At 37.5% G+C, this 20,000-nt stretch overlaps 1 protein-coding gene across 1 annotated transcript in view; it reads right to left on the reverse strand.

Annotated features, from left to right (window-relative positions):
- The window catches only part of Sgcz (sarcoglycan zeta), a 1,036,342-nt gene extending 1,022,107 nt beyond the window's left edge, over nt 1-14,235 (reverse strand). The window contains exon 1 of the mRNA XM_021219043.2: nt 13,396-14,235. Coding sequence (XP_021074702.1) covers nt 13,396-13,434 — 39 coding nt within the window. The 5' untranslated portion in view covers nt 13,435-14,235. The remainder of the gene's footprint in view (nt 1-13,395) is intronic.
- Between the last annotated feature and the right edge of the window lie 5,765 nt (nt 14,236-20,000).

Consider the following 20,000-nt stretch of genomic DNA (forward strand, 5'->3'; position numbering starts at 1 on the left):
TCTCTCTCTCTCTCTCTCTCTCTCTCTCTCTCTCTCTCTCTCTCTCTCTCTCTCCCACTTCACACTGCAACTGAACAAAAAATATATGGTGCAATATGCAGTGTATAGAAATGAAGGGGTGGAAAAATTATCAATTGTCTCTTCCTCAGAAGAGTTATTGATCAATATGTAGGAAATCACTTGGCAAAGAATTAAAGATGTGTTCTAGCAAGTACATAGATAGTATTATAAGATATAGAGAAGACATGAATGATCAAGAAGAAATTAATTATTTAGTGAAGTTTAGGGAGTGAGGACACCCTGGAAATGGGCAATGTCAACATAATGCTGATAGTGCTGTAGGATGCTGAAGAATAGGGATTAAAATAAACAAGCAACAGAGAATAAACCATAACACTTAAGCCGATAAGGAACATACTACTGTTTGATTCTTAAAATAATGTGTAGAAAGGTAGAATTGTGGATGGGTTGGGAATTAGGCTGCTCAAGGCTAGTTAAAAAGAGAGAGGAAGCCATAAACAGGCTACCAGCCCTACTTATCAGACATTCTCATAGGAAACTCCACACTAGGCATTGTTCTTAGCACAAAACTTCAGTTAGATCTTTGCAAACTTATTTCTACCTTGTTCTATAAATGCCTATATTACCTTACAATTATAAGTCATATGACCATTGTCACAGAACACACAATATACTCTAATTTCTCCCTAAGGAAATGGATACAATAATTACAAAGCCGGATACAGACTGATTTGCAGGTAGCTAACAGAACCAGTTCATCTGGCTCAGATTTCCAACACTTTGCCTGGCTTCATGGACAATTTTCTAGATTAGCCTCACTGTTGCTGAGTAAGCAGACTTAACTGTGTTAGCATAGTATCTTCCAGCCATGTTAAGAAGACATAGCTCTCATATTCTAAGAAACAGCTAATAGTTTTAACTATAAGGGCCCTGATTATTATGCCCAACATACAGAAAATCAGCTAAGCAATCACCAAGATTTTAGCCTCTGGAAACACGTAATGCAAGAATTTCACCAAGACATAAAATGAAAATTGATAATCATCTTCAAAGAATATGTGTTCCTTTACTTCAGTTGGAGGAAACTTGTCAAGGCTGATAATTGGCTACTGTTGGGACTATTTTCCAGAATTCTTCTTCTCTTCCTTTTACAAAGTACCCTCAGGCATTTTCAGAAATGTCTAAATCTCTTTCTATTGAGATTCAGGAACAGCTTTTGTGCTTCCGTGTCTAGTCCTTCCCAACTTATTCTGAGTTAACTTACTTGAAATTAAAAAGAAGACAAGCGTGTCTAAATCCCTCGGTGGTGATCCTGACCCGGTTCCTTAGATTCATCTTATTTTTCATATGTAATAGGTGCCACAATGACTACCAGCACTGCAAGAGCTCTACACAAGATTCTCAGGAGAGGTTATAACAAATGCAGGCCTGATGCTTCTTTTAACAAAAGCTGTGAAGGAGAAAAACGAATGACAAGTTATGAGGAGTAGGATGAGGATGAAGAAAGCAATGGCTCTAGAGAAGGCTCCTGATAAGGGATGCTTGAGTGAATGCTAAAACCCCCGTGAACTAGAGGATGGTTGTGAAATATCTAGACAGAGCTTTCTAGAGGCTTGTGAAACTCTAACAGAGACCAAGAAGCTCAAAGGAGAGGTTCATTGCTGGCTGATAAACACTGTATAAACTCAAGCATCTAAGATTTCCTACAAACTGTGTGCAAGAAGGAAGAAGAAACCAAACAAGAACAAACTCCCAGAAAACGGAAGTGGTAGGAAGCAGACATGGACAGAACCAATAAAAGATTCTGAAAGTGACAGCTCAGATAGCTAAGAGCTCTTGTTATTCATACACATTTGAAAATACTCAACTGTCAAATCCTCAATAAGAATTCAATAATGTATACGCCAAGAGCTTGAAGGCTTATATCTAGTAACACGGCGGTGAATCAGAGGTCTTTTAATGTAAAATTTAGACACTGGATTATTTAAAAAATCAAGGGGCATGATAGAATGTGGGAAAATATTCTTATGGGACGGAAGCAATGTTTATTCTTGGTTTTCGTGGTTACTTAGAATCATTTTCTTTCAGTTCAACTGTAAGCTACAGTAAATATTTATAATTTTTCATTGAATTTTCAGCTTATCACCTTGTTTAGTTTAAACTTTGATACTATTTGTCAATAACTTAACAGACAGAAAAATTGTATTTTAGTCTTTGAATTCTGATTTTCCTGTATATGCTTCAAAGGAATGTCATACATAACATTGAATGATCACAGTTTACAAATTTAGCAAATAGCACACCTCTCTAAGCATCAGAAAGTAGAGACGAAGAAGACGAAAATCTTAGTCTAAGCATGTGTTTCAATGATGTTAAAATGCAGAAGTATATTCATATCAAGGTAAAATACAACATACTACTATAGTATCTATAAAATGTCTCCATTTCTACTCTTCCCATTGTCATCTCTGAGCTCGTGTCTCTAGCTGCATATGTAGCAGAAGATGGCCTAATCGGCCATCATTGGGAAGAGAGGCCCCTTGGTCTTGCAAACTTTATATGACCCAGCACAGGGGAAGGCCAGGGCCAAGAAGTAGGAGTGGGTGGGTAGGGGAGCAGGGGCAGGGTTGGGGGGGTATAGGGAACTTTCGGAATAGCATTTGAAATGTAAATAAAGAAAATAATAATAATAAAAAAAGAAAATATCTAATAAAAACTTAACAAATAAAAACAAGAAAGATAAAAAAGTTATTGAAACCTATGTCAAGTGTATATAAAATTAAAATGCATTTTGTCCAAAATAATCACTACCTACCTTGCACTGGCCTGAGTGAGAAAGAGATGTTTCCACCCCCATCCCTGCCTATGGCAGCCAGGACAGTTAGTCCCCAAATCATGAGAACAAGAGAGCAGATCATTCCCTGCCCCTCACCGGCTGCAGCACTAGAGAGAGTGGGTCCTGCACCTTGCCTGGGAAATACACTAGAGCTGGCCCCACTGGCTACCTGAGTGTTGCCAAAGGGCATGAGAGCTAAAGAGCTGGCCCTGCCCCCTTGTTGGATTTGGTATTGGGTGAGCTGGCTGGGGTAATGCTGAAGATCTCACACTAGTGATGAGGGTGCAGAAGAGCTGACCACCTAATCAACTCAGCTTCAACTCAGGCTCAGATCCAGGGCTTTGAGTTGGCCCATCCCAACATCTATCCCACTTATGAACTGCGGGAGCAGGTAAAGGAGTTGGTCCTACAGATCCAAAGCTGCAGGATTTCCATGACATGGGGCAACAACAAGATATCCAAGAAGAGTCCCGGTAAGGATTCAGTATTGATAGAGTAGCAGAAACAAGAGGCCTTGAACCGTACCAATGATTTATTGCAATGTACATTAGCAAGTACAGATGAGTGAACAAATGGTACACTGTGTGACACACTGTGACACACTACAGCTTTGTTGCTGAGACAGAGTGGTTGGGATTTTCTTTCATTATCTTTTCTTTTGTGTGAGGATGTGAGGGTGGAGGGCAGATATGGAGGGACAGGGAGATGAGTGGGGTTGGGGTGCATGATGAGAAATCCACAAAGAACCAAGTAAAAGTTTTGAAAAATCACCTTCATAAGGAAAAAAAATGTTCAGGTGTATTTTATCTGAACTCTAGTTCATAAAGAGATAGAATCAAAGTAATGCTACAGAATAGTACTTATAAAGATGAAGTTGTATATTATGACCTGACTTAGAAGTGTATGAAATATACTTAGCTTCATTGTATACACCTAAGAACCTAAGCACTGTGGATTTCACATCCTGTCATTGCTACAAGGTTATAACTTCTTTCAGAGATGATTTAATGAGGATGCTTATCATTAGGAGAAGTACATGGAAGTCCTCACTCTTTGAACCCTGACTCACTAACATATGAACTTTGAGAAAGTTGATGAGATGAAATAAATTCTAACTCTGTCTGTTGCCTAGAGCAATCAACGGATCAAAACATTGATTTTACAAAGTAGATTCGAAAACATTAAACAAAATGCTGAGGTAGATGGGTTTATTTACTTTCGCTTCTCCTAAAACAATGTTTCCACACCAGATAAAAGTAAGGAGCATTAGAATTTCATAGCCGGGGCAGTATATGTAATTATTCTTCACAAAGGCCAACTTTGAAAGCAATGAAAAGTGAAATAGTGACTAATATCAGAATACATTTGAATAGGAGAAAAGTCTCCAAAACTTAGTGTTCCAGATCAGACTCTTAGTCCAAGGTCACACAGGATTCCACTCTGTGGCAAACAGGTTACAAAGTTCCTGAGCTTCTGCATCGTGAAATAGCACACATGAATAACTATATAGACACAGCGTTCTCATTCCAACTGTGTACCTACACTTCGTTGCGTCTGATAAACAGAAAAAAATTCTTAGAGGGCTGAAGCCATTTGCAAGAGATATGTACGGCATGGTTTTCATGGCTGAAAAATTTACAGATTATGGAGTCACAGCAAAAGAGCCTTATAATCTCAACTACATATACATTTGTTTATGTCTAAATCTCTTTCTATTGAGATTCAGGAACAGCTTTTGTGCTTCAGTGTCTAGTCCTTCCCAACGTATTCTGAGTTAACTCATTTGAAATTAAAAAGAAGACAAGCGTGTCTAAATCCCTCGATGGTGATTCTGACCCGGTTCCTTAGATTCATCTTATTTTTAATATGTTACCGGTGCTACAGTGACCACCAGCACTGCAAGAGCTGTGTATTTCACACTTACTTATGAAAGTATGGAAGACTAGCAACACTGTGTTATGTGCCCAATAGTTAGATTAGGATAGAAGTAGTTAGAATGGAAACACAAATATGCCCTTATGGTAAATGCAAAAGGTATCAATATCAGATGGAGACATTGTCAGTTTTAGGACAAGAAAGATTGTTAAAGTTAAATAACCAAGCAGCCTGCTTAGGGTAAGTGAAATGTATTTTGTTTCTAAAACTAGATAAAATTTCTCACGTGTCTCATGTTGAAGGAGAGGCAGAAATCTCAAATACAATTCTCTAAATCTCAAAGTAAGCAATCTATTTCCTTGGACTAGCATTTTCTCTGTTAGAGGTTTTAAAACCCTGAGATACACTTTGTAAATAGACTTACTTCTAGAATGGCAATGAGAAAGTATTTTTCCATTCGTGACTTTTTTAGAATTTTATGTTTCATAAAAATCACTCTTCTCCCATGGAAGCTGATGTGGTTGTTTTTACGCATCCCCCCTCACCCCTCAAAGTTTCAAAGTCCCTTTTTAAAATACGGGGCACATAGTATCTTTTAAAGCCATTGTGTGGAAAGATGAGAGATTATCAACACATGTGAAAAACAGAACATGATTATGTGTGAGCTAGTAACTGAGCATCACAGGCCCAGTTAAGGTGAGTATAGTATATTTCTAGTTTTCCCAGAGTTAAGGGTTTCATTTTTATCTATTCCAGACACTACTCAGAATGTTTATGCTGATCGCCGTTTTTAATTCCATGGAGGCAAAGATTACATAGGATGCTTCTATGAGGAAGAGCAGCATAAAGCGGTTAGGTACCCGTTCCTGCTCTCAACTTCAGAACAGCTTCATCCTGTTGACTTCTTGTCACAGAAGCAGTCATACTGCAGCAGTGACAGGCACCTTGCTGCTCCAAGGAGAGACCTTCGGAAGGGCAGCCTCTAGCACTAATAGGGAATGGGAGGCAGCTGAGAAGTGATGGTTCTTCTAGGAAATAAATGTTACGGGCTTTTTCACATCTGCTTGACCTAGAAATACTTCTACTCAAAAGGTTTAGAAAATGCCCTCAGAAAGCTGTATTAAATATCGATCTCATGAATATGTAAGAAAAGCCTTTCTCAAGCAATACGCTGCTATGCTTTTATGAGTTTATACATAAAAAGCTTTTTCACAAAATTAGAGAAAATATTAAAAAATTATCTCAAAACTTAAAAACAAATTCATTTTATAGACATGTATTTTAATTTAGTTAAATATCAAGAATTTCCATTGGTGTCTTTAGCCTCATTGTGACTAAATCATCTAATGTTCTTCTCAGAATTCTGCTTTGTCATATATCTAAGTACATGATAATCCGTATTTGTATATGTGTGTATTAATTTTTAAAACAGACACCGAGTGTGCAAAAATCTGAACTAGAAATCCCTTGCTATGAGTCAAATTTAATTTACACTTTTTAACAAAAAATCAAAATTTGTACTAACCTGAAAAGTAAAATAGTGGAGAAAATATTTAAAATAATTATATAAGATTTAATTTTTCAGAGTTGTGTTAACGTTATAAAACCATTATGTTCACTTTGTTAGCCATCTATCACATTAAAAGAAACTTCTTTGAGATAAACACTCATGTAGCCGGGTTGCCCTCAAGTTCACTGTAAAGTTGAAGATGATTTGAACTCTGATTCCCTCCATTCACCTTCCAGTTCCTGGTTATTAACATGTGAGCCAACCTACGCTTCCATCACTTACTACTGGGTTTACTACCAAATGTCAACCTAAAGTAATTTAGTCCAACTATTAGGGATGAACATAATGGGTTGTTATTGTTGCTGCTGTTATTGTTGTTGTTATTGTTTAAGGCATGCAAAGTGAAGAACTATTCTCAACGAAGAAGAAACACAGTGATTGCAGTTCAAATGTCACTGATCATACTTGAGCAAGTTAGAGTAGTCATTTCTTCCATGAGATACGACTTCCAGGTAGCTCCAAGTTTTAAACTACATATGGTAGCACAGGATGTGGAGATAACAGACGGAGAATTGAGTCGTTATTTCACTTTTTAAAATTAACCTTTTGATTTTTTTCTGAGCTACAATTTAGACTCACAAAATGAAAATATGATATTGATCACATAACCCAGCTTGATGTTCAGAGGAGAAATATTTGGAGGATAGAAACAGCTGTGTTAAATGTATCGGTTTGAAAATTATTTCCTTTGAAGAAGATATAAGCCTGCCGTTTTCCAAAAGTGCAGGAAGCCAAAGATCAGAGATTTAAGAGAGCATGTGACCATGAGGTTTCTTATACTTTTTCATCTTACAGTTCTAGACAATGACTCTGGTGAACTCTAAGCTGAGAGCAAGCAGAACTGATAATATCCCTAATCAGAGGTACTTTCAATGAATAGGTAAAACACTGGTATTATTTTCAATGTATCTTTAAAGAAAATATTCAACCCATTTTTAACCTAAGATTACAACAAAACGTTACAATGAAATCCAATTCCCAGGCCAAGGATTTGCTACCCTGCAAAACCTGAGAACTGAGAGCTATGCCCACACAGCTACCTCTCAGGCCTTGATGAGCCAGGATTTGAACTATATGTGATTAAATACATAACCCATACAACTAATACCATGAAAGAAATCCATGTGAAAGCTCTCAAGGCAGTTAGATGGAAAGAGGGTGCTCTGGTGTCTTTGCATCTCTCTGGCTTCTAATATGTTGGTGGGGATCGAATGTTTCAATTAATAGCTAAGTCTAAACTTTAGGTTTTCTTTCTCTGATAAGCATTGCCATTGAAATAAGAGCCTTCGGGATTAGATACAGAAATATCGTATTTTTAAAGTGTTGGGGGGTGTTTATTTTTTTTATATTTCATCTTGGCTTAGGAGCACTATATGATGCCTATTTAAAGGCACAACATATGACCATAGATTATAATATTTTTAATAGCCAACCTAAAAATAAGTTATCTAGGCCTATACCAAGACAACTCCCAAGGCATATGATACAATTTTTTAATATTTAGAACCTGAAGGAGTATGATGATGTTTGAGAGAATCTTCAACCCTGATAATGCTCATTCTCTGGTTAGCATTTGCTCACCTAATAAGTCAAAAGTTAAGTGCATGTTCTCAAAAAAATCCAAAGAGATCTGAACCCAAGCAAGTGGTCATTTTCTTTAGTACCTTAAAGCTGTACGTCTGCTGAATAGCATTTTACCTGAAATCCCGATCTGTATGAGAAATAAGTAAGTAAATATCATCCAAAAGGAATGCCCCAAAAGATGCACACTGATTTATTGTCTTAAAACAAAAAGCCATCTTGCAGAGCTATGATTTTGAGCCTATAAATCTTGAAATTTCCTTTTACTGCATCTTCAAAATGTGATGTATCTTCAGTTGGTAACGTCTGGAGATCAGCAAAGTTGTAATAGCCAGTAGGAGCTTTGAATCTGAGCTTACTAATGATAGCAATTGACTGAAAGTTCTCAAATGCATCTATACAAGTGTTCTCACAATAGCAATTTTGTCCTAGTTCTCTTTCCATACATATTAAGTATATCTCTTTGCTCAACTGGAAATAATGCTTCACTTCAATCACTTAAAGTTTGTTTCACCTCAATTAAGTACATTTCTAGATTTAAAAAAAATCTATATTCTATTCCTCGGGACTCATAAGGTGGAACTGAGCCCTGCACATTGGCCTCTGACCTCTACCTGTGTACCCCTGCAGTTCACACATATACACACATATACTAAAGCAAACACACAACAAATTATATAATGACAAAAACTCAAAGAAACGAATGGTAATTCCTATACATGCACTGATGGTAGAATTTTACTCTTTAATAACTTAGCCACTTCCTGAAATACCCTTTACCTATCCTTCCTCGGAAAATTTATTTTTGAGCTGAATATATATATATATATATATATATATATATATATATTCGACTTATATTATATAAATATTACATACTTCGTGATGCTTTGATGTATGCTTACATTGTAAAGTGACTAAGTCATAACTAATATAAAATTACATATTATAACATATTTTACAAAATATAAATGTAAGCTTCAAATGTCTCACCACACAAAATATGAGGTAAGAAACATGTAAATTAGCTTGATATTGAAAACATAATCTTAAAACATCCTGTTGTTTCCCATAAAGGCATACACTTCTCATTTACTAATTAGAAGTCAAGTGAAATTATTATTAAATCTCTGCATATTTACTGCTATCAAAAAAGTTCAAACTGGACACATCTGGAGAGAAACTGTAACTCCTAAAGATGTTAAAGATGTCACATAGCCACTGTTCACATATATGTTTCCTTATTCTTAACCAAAAAGTGTGAATATAAAAAGCAGGTTGCTAAAAATATGGCATGTGTTGGAGAGTACTATTTTTCACTATGGAATGACTAACATAAAAACTACCACCTACTTGCACTCTTGCAAAGCCTCCTACACTGTACCAAGCTCCACTTTTCTGGGCTGAGTATCTTATTGATGAACCAAAAAAAAAAAAAAAATCATTTTTAGAATGCCTCTAAGTGCCAACACTCTTATTTGATTGAATTGTAGACAAATGTACTATGGTATGTGTTACAGACTTCTTCGTTTTGGAATAAATCACTTGTTTAAATATATGCAAGCTTTTGCTGGGTAATCATTTCTTTCTTATACAGTACTTTCCTAATGGCCTAATTGTATCATTCTGGGAGGGTTCTGCCTTGCCTATATAGGTCAAGTTTCAAGTTCTTAGCTGACAAAATTGTGTTCAATTTAAAGAGATAACATTAAGCAACTGCAGCCTGTGTTTATCACATTTACTTCAACAATTAAATTACCCGTATTAAAAAGTTGGCTTATGCATAGCAGGATAAACTTGTTTACCATTTTGCCTTTAAAAAGGAATTTTAAAAATAGAATCACATTTTAATGCTATTCCAATAGTAGAAAATATTTTTTAACTTCTAACCAGTTTTTTCTTTAAATAAAATTTGAAAACAAATAAGGAAAAGCTTACATTGAATATAATATTAAATGTACTATATATTCTTGGAGGTTTTCATGTTTCTTATACACAAGCAAAATTTAGATTATCCAAGGATAAATTATTTGCATTTAAAAGCGTATCTTTCTACATGCCAATACAGGAAAACAGAACCTGTTCTTCTAAGACTCAATGTGCTCATAATCTTAAACATAATTTATTCATGCTCAGTGTTTCATAGCCATAAATTTTCCTTATAGAGAACATATTTTAAAGTGACCACTCTGGGCATCAATTATAGTTTTTGATCTGTGATGTAAGATCAGTTGTTTCAAAGGGAGAAAGGGAAACGGCTCAATACAAGCCAGAGTTAATACTCACATATCAACTCGTCAGAGGCACTCAGCAGCCTGCACCTAGAGCTATTCCAGGGCTGAGGATACTCTTTCTAATATCAATATTCATCAACTCCCACATTTCCAAAGCAGCAACCCGCATTCTGGGTTGTTTGATGTTGTCTCTTTTTTAAAACAAACAAAACAGCAAAATCCTGAGCAAAGTTTATACATTCAAACGGAAACAGATCAAAGAGAAAAGAAGAGACCAACACTCTTTGACTGGGAACTGGGTCCCTTTTCACCACAGCTCTGGCTCATCGGAAGCTTCTGTGTAGAACAGAAGATGAAAATATCCTCGCCCTCATTAGCAAGTTTCACACACATAACTGTATCTCAATTATCCACCAATAATCCTTTAATATGCATGTTGTATTTGTGGTAGTGATAGCAATGGTTTCACATCTAACTATTAAAAGCTAAGCTTTGGTATTTCCAGTTGATTCATAAAGCATATTGACTGAACAACATATAGGAAATACCAATGCCACACACGTGGCACAAATATATACACATATATACATATTCTTGTCAAATGTCCTAAAGAGAAAACAGTTTACCCTGAAACAAAGATGAAGACTAGCACAATATTCTAACAATAATGATAATTTCATACTGAGCTAGACTGGTTCATTATAATACTCTATACATTTGCTTATTTATCCAAAGCCTGGAAGTAATTTCCAGGTCCTTTAAAGCATCATAAACACTAAAGTTTATGTAGCTATGCCTTAATAAAAGTGCCATTGGAATGAAGGGGGATAATAAATATCGAAACATCAAATGATGCTGCCACATACGTGTCCCAAGAATTTTTACTCCCATTTGTCCACTGATCACGAAGGAAGGTTGTCTAATATAAAGCCATCATAGAATAATTTTCACCAGAGAAAACTAAGACACTGCTATAAGAAACCCATTCCTCCATGTGATGCCATTACAGACCACATGTTTTTCATAGGTTAAGTACTCCAGATATGAGATCAACTATTCCCTTATAAGGCTTGACTACATTTTTTTCCCTCCCTTGTTAGCTCTGAAGCTTACAGAGTATAACCCGATACAACTTCTCAGCAGTATCCATAGAACTTTTCTTCTAGTGTCCCTTCATTTCTTCCCAGCCATCCTCAAAAGTCTCTTTGCACCAAAGCCTTCAAGTCCTTTACTTGGGACTGCACAGTTGCAGAGTCTAGTACATGGTGGCTTTAAGACCCACAATCTAATGTGTAGTAGCATTAAGGTTAAGTTTGTGTCATTGGCTAACACCAGACAAAAGTTTCCATGGTGGACATACTGCTTCTGTTCATGTAAACAGTGTTGTGTCTATGTGCTCAGGAATTCACAAGTAGGAACCTATGGGGTGGGGGTGGGAGGAGTCATGGGAAATGATCAACTCATACCATGTTTTCCTTCCATTTCTTGTAACAAAATGTTCTTTGTGCCATACACTATTGTAAGGGGGGGGGGATTAACAATTACTTAGTTCTCCATACTAAACACCTCACAATCCTGTATTCTTTTCATGTAAAATCTACTCTCTCTCTCTCTCAAATCATGAGGGTGTTTGGGGACTGCAGCAGGTGATCTTTTCAAGTCCAAGGCAATGTGTCCTATCTTGATATAATAGAGAGGTAACAGGACATTTCCATCCAGGCCAAGGTCTATTGACTGCGACCTTGGCCGAAGCACAAGACCTTGTCTGCCAACTTTAAACTGGAGCATCAAATCTGCTTCTTCCCCACTTCATCTCCTCCAAGGAAGGCAGAAGCTCGGACTGAAGTACTGTCTATGGTGACAATCCCGGCTCCCTGAGGCTAAAGGCACAGTCCAGCACCCGAGGGTTCTACATACTTTTTCCTCTTGAGGCTTGGTAACCACAAGGTGACATGTGCACCCACTGGGGATGGGCAGGCTTAGGGACTCCATCAGAGCAAGTCGCAGAGGATTTCCCATACCATGAACTCACCTTCTTTTACAAACCCATTTACCTGACTCTACTTAGCAAACCTCTAATGGTCAAGTTTCCCCAGCAGGAAGGGATGTCTTACAAGTCCTCACCGGAACAAAGTCCTTACATGTATAGATCTCTAGTAACCCCCCTCCCACCCACCCACCCAAAGCAGAATGGTAGTGTACCAAATGACTGGAGGAGGAGTAGGGTGAATATGTATGCATAGTGACACACCAGCATCTCCTCATTTCAGCTTTATCATCTAAGAGTGAGCGGGACATTTAAATTATTTTGCGATTTGTTGATTTTTTTTTTTTTTAAGTTCGTTCTTTCTTTTCATATCTGCCCTGCCTGTAGAGATACCCACCAGCAGAGTGGCAAATTCATGGCCTGGGCGCACTGAGGACACTTCAGGACAGGTAGGGCGAGAACACTGAAGGGCACCACATGGGGTGCAGCAGCAGACCTGGGAGGGTCTGGGACCCGGGCGGCAGGGCAGGGGAGGGGCGCCCCGCCCCCTCCAGAATCGCTTCCACCCGGGGCTCCCCTCCCTGGCTCCTCAGACCTGGCCTGGTAATAGGATTAGCTCTTCCCTCCGTGTGCTGGTGCTGGTGGAGACAGACCAGCAGGGGACCCCCTCTTGTGTCTCCTCTCACCCTGTGCCCCGGGATAATCACCACCCGTTCCCGCCCAAAGGCAGTGGCCATCAAGGGGGTGGTGGGGAGCGGTGTGATCGATGATAGGAAAAAGGGGTCTTTGCCTAGTGGTGGCCACAAACACCTCTGTGCAGCGAATTTACGAACGGAAACAGGCTGTCCCGGTGTCGCACGGGGGCAGGAGCGGGACAGAAGAGAGGCGGGCGGGGACTGGAGGGAAAGTGGCCGCGGACAACTTTGCTGGGAAAGCGGGCGACCTCGAGTAGAGATGGGGCGACCTCCGTATGCTCAGCCAGCTCCGGGATACCGAGGACCTCGGGTCCTGCAGCCCAGCTGCTGTTGTCACCCGCGAGGGGAGCACCGGGTGGCCTCCAGCCGGAACAACGACGCGGAGGGCAGCCCCGCACGGGAGGGCGAGGGACAGCCGCCTGTGTGTTCGCGGCCCGGGGAGGGGCGCTGAGCCCGGGGACACCCCGCCCCAGATGCCCCCTCGCTGTCCGGCGGGACCCGCGACTACTCCGGAGACGCCGGGTAGCGGGTGAGCAAGCCCGGGATGCGAGCGCGGCAGAGCGGAAAGCCAGCGCCGCCGCCGCAGGACCACGTACCTTGAGCTCCTGGATGTCCAGGTCCGTGGATCTGTCCATGGAGCGAAACTAAAGGAAGTGGAGAGGAACCGGCCAAGTTGCTCCCCGAACCGATCTAGTCTTTTAGTTTCCAGCTGAAACTCAGCTTTATCCTCCTCCAAGCCCTGGTAGCTTCTCTCAGTCTCATTCTCCGTGGTCTCGCCGCCTCCACCGGTTAAAAATAATACAAATAAATAAATATTAATGATAATTCACTTTGTTTTACTTCTTCAAAGATTTAGGGACAGTTGATCTTTACCGCCGTGCGACACAGCTCAGTCGAATCAAGCAGAGGAGGGGGAAAAAAATCCACTCAATTTCAGATTATTTTTTTCTTCTGCAATAAGCTTAGAAACCAGCGAGTTGCTGCATCCCAAGGAAAAAAGCTGCTTCCCTGGACAGCATCATGCGGCAAAATTCAAGCAAATGTGTTCAAACTGGAGAGAAGAGTATGTGATAAAAGCCTTCCTCCGTCAGGCATACTCTGGTAGCTAATTTAGCACGCTGTGAGTCTCAGACATTAGCAATCATCAATTTCCCTGGCAAGATAACTGGATCCCCGAAGTCCTGCATAGACTTAAAAAATGTCTTGTAGCTAAGAGGTATTCTCTCAGTGGGGAAAAGACGGTAATAAAGTCTGAAGGGACCGTTCTCCTTTGAAGGTTATGCTAAAAGAGTTGAGAGAATAGGAGGTGGCTCCCACAGAGAGAAAGGAGCGAAGAGAAGAGAGGGAGACAGCAATTTTCCTCCGGCTTTGCTGTTTTACTGGCCTTCACCACCAGGTGACTGACTTCACTTCTCCCTTCCCACAGCCAGCACTAAGGGGATTTCTCTCATCTGTCAAAAAGCAACATTTCCTCTCCAGACAAATACAGTCCCTGGGTCTTAAAGACTGCCCTCTGTCCGGAATCTACTAGGTGACAGGCATTTTAATTCACTTACTCTGTTGCAGCTTCTTGCTCGGTTAAGCACAGGGAGACACAGGCTTGCCTGTATCATTTTCATGCATCCAATTAAATCTTGTCTGTATCCAATTAGATCTGAGCTGTTTAAATGTCACGTTGCTTTTACCTTAAATACTAATTTTTAAATGATGAGACGTGGGATTGTTAAAGATTTCTTTCCACGATGCAACTTGAGATATTTTAAGTTTTCTGCTGGAAAATGCTTCTTTGAATTCATTCTAACAGGTCAATACATCGCACTTGTAATCTGTAAATTTGGAGGTAGGGGCTCCTCTGCTTCATTTACATATTTCAGGGTAAACACCTTGGTTTATGTTAAGGCTTCAGTGACTTTTTATTGTGGCATATAAAAATCTCAAACGTAAAAATGTTTTCAGATTTCGAAAAGAGCAACGTAAGTTATTTTATTTCCAAAAGAATATACCTTTTAAAGAAAATACAAATATGCCCACATATACTTTTCTGGCCTCCTCTAACTTCATTTTCATACTTCTGCACTGCTGAGCTCCAGCCATCTGGTCTACCTGTGTGCGTGCCGTTTCTCCCACTTTCAGCTAATATATACCTCTGCCTCTCTGTCAGGACATCTCTTTCCTCTTCTGACTCCATGTGTTTCCCTTTCTCCGGTTTCAGTCTAATGCCATTCCCTCAGAAAAGATTTTTTAAAGGGTCAGTCCTTTGGATATTGTATTCAGTTAACTTACCATAGCAGAACCTCGATTTATCATTATTGCATATGTCCATTGATTATCTGCTTGAACGTGTGACTTCTTCAATAAATGATATGCCCTTGAAATATCAGACCAGTCTTATTTACCAGCACATCCAGAGTCTAGCAGATGATAAAGCACGCAAATGTGAAATAAGTAGATAAACGCATGTAAGAAGTCTTTAAAGTTACCATTCTAATACCTAAAAATGCCTGTTTCTTTCTTCCTGTCATCTCCAAATATATATGTGTGTGTGTGTGTGTGTGTGTGTGTGTGTGTGTGTGTGATAGAATCTTAAGTATTATATATCTTATATACATAATATATATATATATATATATATATATATATATCTTATACATTATCATATTTTTCCGCGTTTTTTTCTCCATTGAGTTTTTTTGCAGCTAAGCCTGCAGGGCTTGGCTTTATCCTTAAGCATGCTGAGTTCTTTGCTTTAGCCCATTTCTATTTCACGTGTTTATCAAAGCCATCTTTCTTCTTTGACTTCTGCCTACAGCATTCAGAGATAACATGAAATAGCCAATAGTCCATAATTAGTGGGCCAAACATCAAATCCTGAAAATAAATATTACTTGTCCTGTTTGTATAATTATCTTACATAATATAGGATGAAAAATAATAAAGTTTGACATAGCCAGTACATAGACTAAATGAAATATAACTCCTTAAAAAGCTATTTTTCTATAAAGTACCACTGATTCAATATGAAAATACATAATTTTTTAAATCAGAACTTTCACACAAAGTATTTATATATTGCCTATCAAATAGTAGTTGTCTAATTTAGAAAATAATAAACAAGATGATGTATACGAATATATTTGCAGAGTGATACTAAGATTCTACAATTTATAATTGTAATGTGTACAATTTGTAATTATAATGTATACATAATATAGTTTATTAATATTATTACTATACTATACTGTTCTATTTATGAACAAAGATAATTAAATTTCATTTTTGAAATACATTTATAGTCATAGATAGGTATGTGTTTGTACATATATATAGCATGTGTATAATAACTTTATTTTTAGTAAGGCTAAGATTCAAAACCAAATATATCCAACATGTGATGTTGCTCAAACCTTCATTTTGATAAGCTACCAAAATGATTGGTGACCTCTAATTTAGCTACATATCGCATCTAATTAAATATATATGTAGCCAAAGACTACTGAGTCTTTACAAGCTAACATAAATTTCCATATAAATTCATTAGTCTACATATTCCTAAAACTCAATGATAGTTGATAAATAGGGATGCAATTTGCTAAGATATATTTATACTACCTTTCAAGGCAATCAGGACTTTGTTCCATTTCATCTGACCCAAAAGTAGGTGAGGCAACTCTCTGAAACCCGAATTGACTTTACACTTAAAAACAGGCAAGGCAAGAATAAGGAAGTAAAACAAGAATAGCCATATTTTCTAGAAGTTCTAAATTCCATCTCCAAGAATAAGACAGCTACCCATGATGGTGAAGAAAACCATCGCCCTGGCACAAAACAGAATATATGAAAGGCGAATCATTCAATTTAGCAAAGATGTGCAATTCAAAGGCAAACTGCACAGAGTAATTGCAATACCCAAGCAAGAGAAAGGAAGGCAGTGTGAAAACACCTGCAGGTCATGAGATTTTACACTTCAGGTTCACTCATCCATAGATACATTCATCAATGTCACCTTCAACCATAGGTATTAAGGCAGATGTATACCTGCCATTGTGAGCATCTTTAGATTACAGAAGTCAGCTACTTGTAAATCAATATGCTTTCTTCCAGTCAACAATATATTTCTTATTCATCTGTGTTAAAAAAAAAAATCACTTACAGAGTTTTAAATTTCATAAGCCTTTATACTTCTTTCTTCAAACCCTCCTGCCAAATTTGCAATTTTATGCTTTTATTTGAATTTTCATGCTGCATTACATAGCAAGGCGATATTTTATTTCCATGTTTTGAAATTATTAAAGGGAGAGGCAATAATACATCATGATTTATTAAAATATACTATTAATTGCCTTGTTTTCACAGGCTCCTCATTGTATGTGTACTGCTCAGAAATTTTATTCAAAGTGCTTATCATATCATAGAAGGAATTACGTTATAATGATCCTATTTTTCCATGAAATTTTTTAAATTGCAGGCAATTACATAAATAAATATATATAAGGTATTAGTTATTTTAACTTCGCATAAGTAACATTAAGTGTTCATATCCAGACTAAAGAGAAAATAAATTAAGTGAGCTATTGACATTGTAATTTAGGTTTTCTAAAAAAGCTTCATCTTTTCTCCAAAATTAAGCAATTCTGATTATAACATAGATATATATTTTAATACAAAACAATACTAACATTAAAGTAATTTTTGTGAGCCTTTACCATGGATCTCCTGGTTGTACTCTAACTTTCTCCTCTAAAGGGAAAAAAAAGAAAAAAGAAATTTAGTATCTCACATGTAAATAGAAAGGAGAAAATGAGAAAGCAAAAAATAAAGCAAAGGAAAATCTGGAGACAGATTTGATCCACCTTGAAGGCACAGTAAAGATAGAGGAGTACTATCAAAGCTACCAAATATTAAGACTGGGAGATTTTTTTTCTTTTCTTTTAGATACAATGGCAAAAACAATTGACAAAGGTGTCCTTGTAGTCAATGATTATGATCAACTACTCAACCAGATGATTTTAAAAGTACCCATGTCATGAGTCAATTTACACCTTGCATAGCAGAGATTACAGTAGTCTATGATGATAACAGACTCCTTAGTGTGAAGATTAATATTAGCATTTTTCAAATATGTCAGTAAAGCCATTATTTATTAGAGGGAAGAACTGTGAACACTGGTAATTATAGTTCACTGTTTCAAATGAAACCTACTTCAAACAGCAAAGGTGGTAGAGCATGGGAAAGAGAAACGTTACACACCTGTGTATCAAGATGGAGTCTTAAGGACAAAGAGCAGGATTTAGATCGAAATTAAAATTAGTAATGTGCAAATAGCTCAGTGATATCCAGATAATAACAATAAGTGTGAATTTAACACATAGCAAAATTAAAACGTTCTGACTTGTATCAAAATGCATGATGTCCGAATTATACAAGTACAAGGAAATGAAAAGAAATACTTTCAAAACATTTTTTTAAACTGGATATTGTTTTTCATTTTCCATTATTCTGGAAAAACTGTATATGCCAAATAAAGTGTATTACAAAAAGAACTATATCTATTTTGTCATAGACAAACACCTTTACTATTACACACTAATAATAACTGGACCAACCGTGATATTCCAAAAATGCCTTTTACTCCTTTATTCATAATGAGTATAAAAGATGAGGTTATGTATTAAGCATCAATGAAATTGTTCTGTAAAAGTCATTCCTATAAGCAAGATTAATTTTAAAGCCTAAATTAGAAACTAAAAGTGGTGTATGATGGTTAATCTTGTGAACTTGGAGGGATTTACAACCACCAACAGTGAGTCCCTCTGAACAAATATCTAAATTCGGCTTCTATATTAGTTTTCTATTGCTGTCATTAAACACCCATGGCCAAGGAAACTTGTGAAAGAAAGTTTATTTGGGGCTTATTACATTACCAGAGGACTAGAGTCCATGATGTAGGATGTAGACAGGGACTGCTGACTGAGAGCTTATGTGTCACCTCAAGCAGGAAGAAGAGCTGACTCAAAATGGCATGAGTCTTGTGAAACCTCAAAGCCCTCCTCAATTTATGTACTTCCTTCGGTGAGGTCACATCTCTTAATTCTCACCAAACAGCCACGGACTAGAGACCAAAAATTTAAATGTCTGAGACCCATGGGGTCTGATTTAAACCACCACAGTTGGATTAGGGTTCCCCCTCTAGATGTGGATAGCCCTACTCCAAGCCTTGTGGTTCCAGAATTAATATAACAGGGAAAGTAAGCAGAACGGCTTTATTTCTCTCCCTGTGTTTCCAGATTGCCTATGCAGTGTGCCAGCTACCTGTTGACAGCAACCTGCTGAGGTCATAATCCCCCACCACAATAGACTGTATCACACTGAACCATAAGCCAAAATAAACCATTCCTCCCCTACATATCTTCTTCCCAGCTCTTTCAGCACAGCCAAAGGAAACATAACTAATGCATGATAAATCTGGGAATCTTGTTTTTGTTTTTGTTTTTGTTTTCATTCTAAAAAAAGGAGAATAAAATTTACATTGTTTTCCAATAGATCCATATGTAAGTGATGAACCAGTGTAATATTAACATCAGTGGAATGGGTTGTAACTTTCAATGGTTCGAGAATTACATTGGCATCAGGATTGTGAGAAATGTAGCAATCTGAGGAACAGGGACATAAAACAAAATAGAAGAAGAAAGCTTGCTGATTCCGAATAAAGTCCAAGTACCTAGAATGGACTAAAAGTAGCCCTGGGCTTCCATTGGGCACACTTAGAATAAACTGGGGCGAAATAAAATGAAGAACCTGGAAGAAAATACTTCATGTGATTCAATTCTAAAATATATCTCCCATATAAAACTTAAAATATTTCCCATGGCAGTGGTGCCACCAGTAGCACAGAACATGTGACTATAGTTTCCCTCTTTTTTATTAATGTCTGCTCATGATTTGAATTTTATTTTCAAGATATCTGTTCATGCAGAAATTCTTTTTTTTTTAATTCTATACTTGGCAGGGCTATTATAAAAATACATTAATGGAGTGAAATTATCCTCAATAAGTGAGTAGTTTATGGCACATTTTAAATAATTTGCCTCATTATAAAATTAAGTTCCAATGAGTATGCTAGAACTAAATAAAAACAATGGGATTTTGATTAAGGCCCTGCCAATTTTATTTTATTTTTATTTTTTATTTGTTTGTTTGTTTG

This window comes from Mus pahari, chromosome 19, assembly GCF_900095145.1.
Source record: "Mus pahari chromosome 19, PAHARI_EIJ_v1.1, whole genome shotgun sequence".
Taxonomy (NCBI): domain Eukaryota; kingdom Metazoa; phylum Chordata; class Mammalia; order Rodentia; family Muridae; genus Mus; species Mus pahari.